Source organism: Wolffia australiana, chromosome 6 (assembly GCF_029677425.1).
Source record: "Wolffia australiana isolate 7733 chromosome 6, ASM2967742v1".
NCBI lineage: Eukaryota > Viridiplantae > Streptophyta > Magnoliopsida > Alismatales > Araceae > Wolffia > Wolffia australiana.
This window is the reverse complement of record NC_135840.1, coordinates 5,613,099-5,625,754: the sequence shown is the minus strand read 5'-3', so window position 1 is coordinate 5,625,754 and position 12,656 is coordinate 5,613,099. Positions and strand designations below refer to the sequence as shown.

The 12,656-nt window shown below is 46.2% G+C and overlaps 1 protein-coding gene across 4 annotated transcripts in view; it reads left to right on the top strand.

Annotated features, from left to right (window-relative positions):
* Positions 1–12,656, top strand: part of LOC144704248 (DNAJ heat shock N-terminal domain-containing protein) — a 49,688-nt gene that overhangs the window by 23,472 nt on the left and 13,560 nt on the right. For 3 of the 4 annotated variants that reach the window (XR_013581776.1, XM_078576597.1, XM_078576599.1), the window contains exons 8-11: positions 873–980; positions 5,538–5,595; positions 5,668–5,764; positions 8,407–8,442. Coding sequence is in view for 3 of the 4 variants with exons in the window: in XM_078576597.1 (XP_078432723.1) it covers positions 873–980; positions 5,538–5,595; positions 5,668–5,764; positions 8,407–8,442 (299 nt within the window). In the remaining variant the exon portion in view is untranslated. The remainder of the gene's footprint in view (positions 1–872; positions 981–5,537; positions 5,596–5,667; positions 5,765–8,406; positions 8,443–12,656) is intronic. The other variant, XM_078576598.1, reaches the window with a different exon arrangement.

Here is a 12,656-nt window from a genome sequence, read left to right as displayed (position 1 = left end):
AATGTCCTCAGAAGGGCTCTGGAGTCTCTGCATAATTCTAGAAGCCTGAAGAGCTTGACGATGTACTTCTTCTATTTACTTAGTTTCATGAGGATGTATCTACTTCAGCATTACATCTTTTCATTAGGATCCTTGATTCTAACTACAAAAAAGGAGGAGATTCAAAAAAAGGATCCAGACGGGGAATCAGGGTTAAGAAATGGAAAACTTAAGATAAGAGGAAGAAAAGAGGGGGAGATAATAAAAAAAACTAGAGGGAAATAAGATACTATAGGATCTCTTCTCAAGGATCTCCGATTCTGCGAAGGACCTCAGACCTTCACCCCCAATCAGGTGGATACTCCCACCCAAGATATAACTGGAGAATTCCTTCTTTACCCTGTAGACTTATCTCCTATTAAAGAGAGTCAGAAACCAATGCAAAAAAAATAAAGTACAACTCTCACGCTCTTGGCGGCGCGATAGAAATCTTCTTAGTGGCAGTAGCACCTGTCACTGATTTCTATCACTTCCAGTGAGGATAATTCATTTGGCTCTGAAGTATCTGGATTCTCAAACTGGGGTATGTGTCTTAGATTCCTTAAAAATACCAAAGAATATTAGATGTTTATCAATCTTGAAATTGTACTTTCTTGTCTGGTGAGAAACTGGCTAAAAGTCCTTCAATTTGGTTTTTTTAAAATGTAGGTTCAGATGTCTTGCATCTTGCATGAGTTCCCAATAAACTTGCTGCAAGATCCAGTGCTCAACTTTTGTGAATTTCTCGATTATATATTTAACTCTTTCAAAAAAAATATTTAACTTTTTTTGAAACATAATATTCTGAGTTGGCTCATTATCTGTTTAACATTATTTACACTTTTCTTTGGCAGCAACATTAGTGGAAGGAGTTGCCAACACCGGACTTGTAGAACTTAGTCAAGTCGAAGTGGCTTCATTTCTTGCTGAAAAGAGGGCCACAGGGAAGCCCTTTTTTCAGGGTGATATTTCCATGCATTTTTTATGCTAAATTTTTTCGTCAAAGTTATAAATCAGTTTTTCTGTACTCAATGTGCTCTCTATATTCTCTCATTTTGATAAGGTAAACACTGCTGAAGCAACCTTAAGTATCATCAAATTCCGAACAGAAATATATTCTGGACTTTGAATCTTATCCCAATTAGTGATGAAGCAGATGGATGTAAAGTTGATCTAGACGAAGGCATCTTCTGTATCTGATTTGTTATGTTGTGATCAAATTGTTCAATATATTGAAAAAAAATGTTTGGAGTGGTTTGCTGCTTTCAAAAGCTGTGAGTCAGTTTTTCCTGAGTTGGCCAACTTTATCATGCAGACTGAGCTGGATTATCCTCCAGGAAACTGTGATGTAAATATATCAGACTGAGTGGGAGTTCAATCATGCCAAACACTGGTGTCATCTTTTCTTATTGTAGAGAATTAGGTCTTGATGTGACCACGTTCACGTTGAGAGGAGAATAGAATAGAGAGAGGAATAAAACAGAGAGAGAGAGAGAGCGATAGAGAGAGAGAGATGAATGTGGACTAGAGCCCACTTACATAGGCCCAAACTAGGCCGTGTTTAACACTCCCCGCAAGCTGGAGCATATAAATTGAATATGCCCAGCTTGGTGCTAATCCCATCATAGGAGATGTCTGGCAAGCTCTTGGTGAAGACATCCGTAAGCTGTAGGGACGATGCGACAAATGGAGTCGATAATGATCCCTGCCATTACTTTGTCGCGAATATAATGTCAGTCTCCCTCAATATGCTTGGTTTGCTCGTAGGACACTTCATTTTTAGCAATGAAGATAGCAGCTTGGTTGTCACAGTGCATTGGCATAGATGTCGGAGCCTCTACGCCGAGCTCTTGTACCAGAAACTGAAGCCATACCATCTCTCGTGCTGTGGAGGCCATGGCGCGATACTCGGACTCCGCACTGGAGCAGGCGATCACCTTTTGCTTCCTAGAGCGCCATGTAACCAGATTGCCGTCGACGTAACTGCAATAGCCAGTCGTGGATTTGCGATCCCCTGAGTCAACTGCAAATGATACATTTGAATAAGCTTCGATGTGAAGATGATGATGTCTTCAATAAAGAAGCCCTCGCCCAGGTGCACTCTTGATGTAATCAAGTACCCATAAAACTCCTGCCCAATGAATTTGGCGTGGCTCCTGCATGAACTGGCTAAGAACACTAACCACATACGCAATGTCGGGACGCGTCAGTGTCAGATAGATGAGCTTTCCAACTAGCCGTCGATATTGGTCATCATGAGGTAAAAGTGGTGAAGACGTGTCCCAGGATGAGGGACGGGCCTCCATCGGAGAAGATGCAGGCTTGCACCCCAGAAGTCCCGTCTCCTGAAGTATATCCAGAGCGTACTTGCACTGGGAGAGTGAGAGTTTATCACCCTGATAAGCGAACTCAATGCCAAGAAAATACCGAGAAGTGCCCAAATCACGAAGACTGAGGTGCTGCTGGAGATAGGCCTTGGTGGTCTGAATGCTGGCGGTGTCACTGCCTGTAATAAGCATAACATCCACATAGAGGGCAAGGATGATAATACCTGTAGGTGTGCGTTTGGTGAGCACGGTGAGATCGGCCTGCCAAGGAGTGAAACCAAATGTTTTGAGAAGACCACTGAATTTGGCAAACCACGCTCGAGGACTCTGCTTGAGACCATAAATAGCTTTCCGTAGATGACACACCTTGGATGACTCCCCCAAAGCAACATACCCCGGAGGTTGCTCCATGAACACGTGTTCCTCCAAATCACCATAGATGAAAGCATTAGATACATCCAGCTTATGCATACTCCATGCCTGATTGACCACCAAAGAGAGGATCACACGAATGGAATTCAGACGTACGATCGGGGAAAAAGTACCCGTGTAGTCAATCCCATAGACCTGGGTGAAGCCGCGAGCGACCAACTGAGCTGTGTCTGGCAATGGACCTGTCGGGATTGTGTTTCACCGTGAACACCCACTTGCAAGTGACAATATTGGCATCTTGAGGGCGAGGGACTAAGGTCCATGTGGCCCGAGAGACGAGTGCATGAACTTCAAGATCCATGGCGGCTTTCCACGCAAGTACCTGTTGCGACTTCATAATACGTTCTGAGTAATGACTCAGAGGCCACGGTCAGGGCAAATGTGCGAAAGGAGGGGGAAAGACGATCATATACAACGAAATTAGAGATGGGGTGATGAGTGCACGTACGCGTACAAATCGGTGGGAAACACGTACCTTTGCGCAGGGCAATGGGGAGGTGGAGGTCATCGGTGGGAGGATATGGATCCGTGGCTGGAGAGGGGGGCACTGGGGCTGGAGAGGCCGTGGTTGAGTCACCATCGGAGGCTGGAGGATCTGCATCTGGCGCTAGTGAAGCCAATGAAGTAGAAGCTGGACAGATGAGAAGAGAAGGAGGGGTATCCGTATCATTGAGCAGAGGAGAGAAGCCCGGTGTATGTGTTACGGGAACACGAGTAGGAGCCATTTCTGGAGAAAAGAAGGGAGAATCCTCATGGAATGTCACATCGGCTGAAATGACGGAAGTCCAAGTATCTGGGAAGAGAATCCGATACCCTTTTTGTGTTCGGGAGTAGCCGATGAAGATGCCCTTTTTAGCACGAGGGCGAGTTTAGAGAGAGAGGGTGAGTGATCTTGGACGAAGGCAACACATCCAAACACTCGCAGAGGTAAAGGGAAAAGAGTGGTAGTGGGATGAAGATGTCGAAGTGGGATGTCGCCATTGAGTGCTGAAGAGGGAAGACGATTTTGAAGATTCTGAGAGATATTGGGGACGTGCTCTCCAGGGAAAATAGTTCCCCTGATATGTGAGGAGATGGACGGATTTAATCCGCCAACGCACCTGCGATCAACTCCTGGCGATAATGCTCCAGGGTCCGTATGTCTGTCGTGATTGGCTGATAGATAGCCAATTCCTGGATTATCGCCTGAATGCGTCCGAAGTGGTTCTGGAGTGTCGAATCGCCCTGCTTGCACGATATGAGTGCTTTGAAGATCTCCACCGTGCCACTGAAGTTACTCTGATTTGCATACATACTCTCCAGCGTCGCCCTGAGTCGTTTGGCAAGGTGGATTCGAGCGAGGGGTTAAGCGATTGGCTACTCAGTACTCTGGAGTATCCACGATAAGATAGCTGAATCCAGCGGATTCCACGCTGCATATTCTGGTGATGTCGGGCTGGGAGGTTCCGTCGTCAGGTGGTGACTCTAGTTGTGAGACGCCAGGAAGTGCTCAAATCCTGACGCCCACGACTCGTAGTTGTTGCCGTTGAAGATGTACGCAGGCCGGGTAAGTTGCGCTGTGATGGGGTGTCTTGGAGCAGCTTGTCCGAGTGGAGAAATAATCCTTGTCGAGGGATTTGAGTCGCTCAAGTTGTCCATACCTCAAGACAGAGAGCGGATGAGCTGGACGGGCCGGATGAGCTGCACGGGCAGCCCTAGAGCAACGCCCAGGAATGGCAGCGTCGAGGAGGTGGTCGCTGGGCAGCGCCGAGGAGGGAGGCGCTGGTTGGCACTCTAGGCGGCGCCTAGAGCAAGGGCGACGCCGCGGGAGGGCAGCGCCGAGGCGAGGGCGTCACGTGGGTGAGGGCGGCGAGAGCAGCGCTTGGCGGACGGGCGAGGGCAGCGCCTGGGCGAGGGCGTCACCTGGGCGAGGGCAGCGCCTGGGCGAAGGCTTGCCGAGGAGAGGGCTCGATGAGGAGAAGGCGGCGCCTTGGCTAATAAAGAATTAGGTCTTGATGTGAACACATTCACGTTGAGAGGAGAATAGAATAAAGAGAGAAATAAAACAGATAGAGAGATAGAGAGAGAGAGATGAATGTGGGCTAGAGCCCACTTACATTGGCCCAAACTAGGCCTTGTTTAACACTTATCTTGTAGAATCTCGCGTCTGGGATTAACCTTTGCCATTAGTCTCTTAAAAGTGTAGTTTGCTAAAGCACACTGAGTTTATTAATTTCCGAGCATGATATGGTTACTAAATCATGTCATAGATGACTGCCTTAATTCCTGGTTCTGTCGAAGCTAGTTTTTGCAAGAAGCCTTTGCCACAAGCCTCCAGATATTTGTATATTCTCCACCGTCAGCCGCATTAATTGCAATCATCTCTCAAGCTTGATGTCACTGAATCACTAATTGATTCTAAACAATTTGCTAAAGAAAGTTTTTCTAGGTTCAGATTGAATAAAGTGATTCCAAATTTGTCACGTGTCACCTTATCATTGATTTAAATAAGCTTCTTTATCCTTTTTCCCTGTTTCCCAAATTATATGAACCTGGAAACATGTTTCTTAATGTGTTGTGATGCTTAAGATGATAGACCTCTAAAATTCCAATATCGATAAAGCATGGCTACCTACTGGAACTGAAATGTATTTTTTGGTGCCTGGAAACCTTTTTTCTGATAAAATAGATATTTCTTGGTTGCGTATTAAAGCCTTCTTCTTTCTGCCTAATGTGAAGCTTTGAAGCTTTAACTAAGATTTGATTCTTCTTTTCTCACAGGCTTACCATCCCTTGTGGCATTTCCTCCAAATTGTAGAAGCGCTCGATGTTACACGAGGTGGCTTTTAGTTCACTCTCTTTGAACATCAAAATTTCTTTGACTTCACCACACTTAAAACTTTTTTTTTAGGTATAACGGCGACCTCACTGTGGATGCTATTATTGACTGGATGGCGACATCTGTACTTGTGTTGCCGCGTATTCTTTATTACTCAAGAAGGACATTGGTAATGGCAGCTATACTCTTACTCATTATTTTTTCTTATTCACTGTTTCACTAGACTCGTAAAACACATTGACTTATAAGTATCAATCATGGAAATCTCATTATCAATGAATCCCAAGAATCATTCATTTCTATATGACGCTATTTTCAATCGGTTGTGCTGTTTTATTTTCCTATTTCATCCTTTTTAAGATTAATGACTTTTTTCTTGTCAAATTGGTAAAATGATCTGTCACGAGCAAGGATCCTCCTGGGAGAATGGAAGAAGAGAAGAGATGGAGCGTTGAGAAAGAAAAACTCAATATAGAGTAAGATAACCGACACTTACCACACCCGTTTTGGGCTCAAAGATATATACAAATGCTATTGGGATAAAGAGAACAAAATAAAGCCCAATATTAGGTTAACAGTTAGTCTACAGCTAGTACCTGAAACTGTTCGCCAATGGGCAAAGCCCAATGATGAGAGCCCATTTAACATGACCTTTTAACAGTAATTAATTAATGTATCAAATTAAGATCAATAAGAGAACAGGTTAAATCCTATGCATTCTATCATAAATCTTTGTCAAGTGATAGGAGGAAAAGCACAACCTTTCCAGCACCAAACCCTAGCTCACAGGTGGAGAGGCGGAGACAGAAAAATAAAAAGAACACTTTTTTACTCATTCTTTTTGTCCCAGTGTAACCCTTGTACAACGAGATGCTGATCAGGTTACACATTTGAGGGCCCCATTACAGGCCGCATACTATGGAAAAATAACAGACTGATTATGGGTCTCTGCACTTCAGCTCAGAAACCCCCCCTTCCCAAAGCTGGTAGTTAGATGCTGGGCCAGATTTGAAATCAGCTTGCAATAAATATTCTCCAAAGATTTCTTTTCTTAAGGACATTTTTTGAACATAGTCCTAGATCTGCTTGGCAATCTTCAAGGACATGAACATTAGCATGATCTCGTTTCCAAGTAGGAGTTTGCATCATCATCTTTGTTATCAAGCGATCACTTAGCTCCCGCCAAAAAAGAGTTATCTTTACAACCTGGCCCACTCAGCAAAGTTTTGACCATTGTACCTGTTGGATTGGTAGATGGACAATCTTTCCTCTACCAAACCCTAGTCAACAAGTGGAGAGCTTGAGAGACTCAAGAAGAAAACATAAATCAGCACATCTTGATTGGCTCTAGATCAGTTCCGGTGTACCCCTTATATAATGGGACACTGGACCAACTACTTGTATTGGTGACCTATAAACGCAAATGACAAATAAAGGAAATGATTAGCTGACAGTGCCAAAGTGTTTCAGCAACGAGAGGAATCATTGATGGTAGGAGACTGTAAGAAGCGACAGAGGATCCATGAAACTCACTCTCTGCATCGAACAAAGCATCACCAGCAGGCATTAATGTGTCAATGTCTGTGCAGGCTGCTACATGCCTGTGTAGTGATTTAATGACAATGGCAATATTTTCATGAATCATTTACAATAATGTCACCAGGGGCTCCCACAGGTGTGGGTTTTCCTATAACAGACTGCACAATGGTGTCTCCACAACTGTCACACAACACCAATGGTGTCGATGCAGTTTCACAAGAGTAATCGAGTTCACACTACTGCCACATGTCAATGCCAATGTCTTTGACAGCACCGCAGGAGTGATTTCCAGGGCTTCAACGACACTATAATGGTGGTCTTCGATGGTGGATCTGTCGCAGATCAATGATGTCAATACCATGGACGGCGGTTGCACCGAGCTTCAATGTCACCCTTCACAAAATCCAACCAGGTGCTGCAGGGCTCTAACATATCGCTGATACCACCTACCAAATCAAACTCCCATGTACTTCTCACGGATCATCTCTGATACCATGTCAAATAATAGAAGGCTCAGCCTCATTTGCACCAAAATCTAGCTGACAGGAGGAGAGGAGAGACACAGATGAGAAAAATAATGTACCCATTACAGGCCATACAAGAGAATAGTGTACCTTAAGTGAAAAGAGGCGCCGAGATAGTCTTTTCACCCAAAGCAATATTTTCCCCTCATAGAAACTGACTCAATTTTTGATACACTCTTGGTATCGAATTTCAAAGTTGAATCAAGAGAATATAGAGTATCCAAGAATTGTCCAAAAATAGTAATGCTATTGGAATATAGCGCTGTGAGAACTGGATCTTGACGGCTCCCCTGCAGTGGAAGCTCCTTCATGACCCTGGGCGGCGACTCCCTCTCCTCGGGCGAAGCTCCTCCCTCTTCTAGGCAGATGAACCTCTGCCACTCCTCTCAACCTCCAGAGAGTCGACTTGGGCTACAAGAAACACAATGACACCAACATACCTGATCGCCCTTTATTTATAGGGGCGTGGCCGGCGCCCCTTCCCTTGCTTTGCTCTGGTCACTGAGGCTGGTCAACGAGCCTTTGACCAGATCTTGCTTTCCTTCTTTGGTATTTCTTATTTTAGAGCTTATCAATTTTCCAGTAAGTTGGACTGTATTTTGGGTTTGTTATATTACCATATATCAAGTTGACTATTCTTTATTTTTCTTCTAATATTTTGGTCAACCATACTTTTTAACTTCCCATTTTTTGAGTCTTTTTAACTTATTTTTTTGTTTGCTTACGTTCTCCTTATTCTTTATTCTAGTTGCAAAATTTCATCGCAAAGAGTGGAAGCCATAAGGTAATTATCTATCCAAAATCCAGTTAGTATGGCTGCTACTTGTCTTTTTTCTTCATTTTTTTTTTTTAAGAAAATAAGGAAGACCACCCTTAATTGGTGGTCAACCTGTTATCATTAATAATGGAAAATATGTACATTCAAGATACATATATGACCGAAATGGTCCTCCAATCACTTCCCTCCAACCCAAAAAGACACAAGTGTCTCAATGTTGTGAAAGATATTCTCCACTGACGCCCGCCTCCCCTTGAACGCCACCTCATTCCGGTGCAGCCATAACGCCCATAGCACCGCAAGTAGCCTCCTCCATTCCAATTTGCTACGGTACCTACCACCAGTGACTGAGGTCCAAAATGCCTCGTCGGAGGAGATATTCACCCCTGGTATCTGCTGCGCTGTCCATACTTCTTGGGCGACCTGACACGTAAAGAATAGGTGGGAGCAGTCTTCATCGCCCTGGGCACACAAAGGACACTCGATGGAAACAGTCGGATTCCGCCTCCTCCGAAAGACCCGTGTGACCAATCTTTGTCGTCTCCATAACCAGCCGAAGAACCGCACCTTGAGAGGAACTTTTTGCATCATCAGCTCGGAGCATGAATTGATGGTTGTCGAGTCTCCCCCTGCTTCCCCTCGGATCTTCAAATATGCATCCTTCACCGAGAAGGATGGCCCTCTCTACACCCAGCCATCTCGATATACATTCGACAGTCTGATGCTTGAAAGGATCTTTTGCATCTCCATCAGTTCCTCAAACAGTGGCTCTGATAACGCCCCATGCATGATAGGGACCCAAGCTCCGAACCAACATTTATCTACCGTGGCGTTTGGGTTCCCCACTAGAGCAAAAAGTCTTGGGTATTTCAACTGCAGGATACCTTGATTGAACCAGTAGTTGCTCCAGAATCGAAAGCCAGCCCTATCCCCCAACCTGGGGTCAAAAAACTCACGGATGTGGGGTATACTAATACGCAAACTGCGCCAAAAGGGTGACTCGCCCCGAATTTTAGTCCACCTTCCCCAATCTGTCTCTATGCCATATCTGTCCCTAAGGACATTGAGGGCGAGGCCCTCCATTGACGTCACAATCCTTTCCACCCATTTGGTCAATAATGCGAGGTTCATGGAGTCTATGTGGAGTATCCCCAGCCCTCCTTGTTTTACGGGCCTGCAGACCTCTTCGCATGCTACCAGGGGTACCCCCTTTCGCCCATCCTCTCTATTGGTTCCCCAAAGAAACCTCCTCATCAGTCCCTGCAGGCGTTTTGTCACAACTGATGGTATAAACACTGACATGTAAAAAGTTGGGATCGCTGAGAGCATAGTTCGCAATAATACCAAGCGACCCCCTTTTGATAGCACTTTGGCCTGCCAGCCTTCCAATCGCCTCTCCACCCTCTCGATCACTGGTTGCCATTCTGTGGTTAAAATACATCTCCCTGTCAATGGAAGACCTAGATAACTCATTGGTAGAGAACCCTTAGGCGTGCCTAGCGCGTTGGCGCATTGCACTTCTTCCGCTGACGAACGTCCAAATCCCGCAAATGCCTACTTATCCCAGTTGAGACGTACCCGGAGAAATTCGCAAAAATATTTAACAGTGTAGATAGTGTGTGAGCTTCTGTCACGGATCCTTCCATGAAGAATGTCGTGTCGTCCGCGTACTGAAGTAGTGAAATGCCCCTGGGTAACTCGCAGTCTGGAAGCCCCTTAATATGCCGCGTTTGCATGCCTTAAAGGTGCAGGTGGCCAAGGTGTCAACTCCCAGGACAAATAGTAATGGGCTAACGGGCAACCCTGCCTGACTCCTCTCTGTGGGTGTATCCATCCCCCTTCTGCCCGACCATTGACTAGGACTGAGAATGTGTGGGATGTAACACAGCGTCGTACCCATGCCACCAATACCTCGGGAAAGCCCCGCTTTCGCAAAACCGACCATAGAAATCTCCAATCGAGCGAATCATATGCTTTGGCGAAGTCGACCTTCCAAATAAATCCTTTTGTCCCCTTTCTCTTCCAAGTTGATACAGTTTCTCCTGCCACCACCACACTGTCCACCAGTTGTCTACCCGGAAGGAATGCCGATTGGAATGGTCCAATAAGGCTCCCAATTACCCTCCTCAACCGGTTCGCCAACACCTTAGCGATGATGAGGTATATCGAGTTCGATAAGGCAATGGATCTAAAATCCCCCTCATTCCTTGCACCTGGTCGCTTGGGAAGCATAAAAAGATTGAGACCGATTGAGCCGTTCCAATCTAGAATTGCCTTGTCTGAACTCATCCAGGGTACCCATCACATCGGATCCCACAATATCCCAGAATTCATTGAAGAAGAAGACTGAGAATCCGTCAGGGCCCGGTGCTCCTTCCCCATTTAATCCTTGGATTGCAGCCCGCACCTCTTCCACGAGAAATGGTTTCACTAACTCTTCTTGTTGTTCTTGGGACACCTTGGATGCGCTTCTTCCGCTCCATCTCCATTGGTTCTGAGGCCCTCGTTTGGTTATCTCTCTGAAATGATCTGCGAGTGCTCTGCCAACAGCTTGTTTCCCCACAGCTTGTCTCCCACTTGTACTCGAAGAATATGGTTTGAACGCCTCCTTCCATTAGCCACCAAAAAAAAAAACCGAGTTTTGGCGTTTCCCTCCTTCAGCCAGAGTTGCTGCGACCTCTGCCTCTAATCAAGTTCTAGTTTTTTATCTTCTTCTTCAACCACCCTTCTGCATGCTTCCCTTTCCTGAAGTTCAGCCTCTGTTAAACATCGGATGTCTTCAATTGCATCTAAATGCTGGACTTGTGCTAGAGCTTCCTCTCTTCTACGGCTTCTTTCTTCGTGTATCTTTTTCTTAACTCTGATAAGGTGTTGTTGCAGCCCTGCCAGTTTGGCACCCAACCATGCTGTGGCTGTGCCCTGGCCGGATTGGGCCATCCACCAAGCTGTCACCTCTTCCCTGAACCCCTTCTCTCGAAGCCAAGACCGATCCATTTTGAAGTATGTGGGCCGATTCTGTCCGACGTTATCTTGCCAGATAATCGGTACATGGTCCGATAGTGGTCTGGGGAGTGCTTGGACATCAGCCAATGGGTATTCTTCAAGAAGTTCCACCAAGCAGAGAAATCTGTCCAGGCGAGAGAGTGTGGAAGGACCCCTCGTGCTGCGCCATGTGTATGTGCAATTTGTTGGACCCATTTCTTGCAGTCCAGTTTTGGAAATGAAAGACCAAAAAGCCTCAGAGCCTGGATCCTGCCCCCCTCTCCCGTTTGGTCTATCTCCCGACTCCAGAGTCACATTGAAGTCTCCTCCAAACAACATTGGAATTTCGTGAATGAGCGAAGCCACTCCTTCTAGCTCCTCCCACAGCCTGTGCCATCGGGCTGCGATAACTGGGCCATAGACCAACGCCACCATGCATTGAAAACCATCGCTCCTTCTCTTTAGCTTTACCGCAGCCACGTACTGCCCCGTCCAGGACCCTTCTGTAGCAAAAGTCGATGTGTTCCAAGCAACCAGTAACCCTCCAGCTCTACAAATCGCGTTGACTGCCACAAAGCCCTCTAGAAATCCTTGCCCGCTACGTTCCATTCCTTTGAAGAGAAACTCTCCATCATTATCTCTTGTAGTCAAACTACTGTGGCCCCCCATTGCCGCTAATACCTTCCGACCACTCCTCGTCTCCCTTCATCACGGAGACAGTGTATGTCCCATGAGATGCACTTCATAATTGAAACAATGGTTGCACCCCTTGTCGCCTCTCCGGCGTCACATCCACACACTCGGCCACCTCGTACGCCATCAGGAGTGTGGCATGATCGTCCTGTAGTTCTTTGTCACTTTGGTGATTTGAAGACTCTCCAATCTTCTGCTCCTTGGTGTTCAACCCCCTCGATGTTGTCGTGTTCATATTATGTCGGAGACCCACTTTCTTTGACCTTCCTTCTGCGATCAAACGCATTTGACCGTGTTTCCCGGACACCACCCACGTCTTCTTGCCTTCCGCATCCGTCAAGGCCAATTTTTCCACGCCCTTAAAACACGGCCTTAAAACGCCCTTAAAACGCCGCCCTTAAAACGCCGAAGGTCTTCATTAGTGACCCACTGCGCTTTATGGATGGCCCTTGTCCTCCTCCGCCGGGGGCCGTGGTCTTCTTTCGTGATGTCCCCCGTGGTCGAGGACGACGGGAGGTCTGCTGCTGCGCTCTCACCGCTGACCT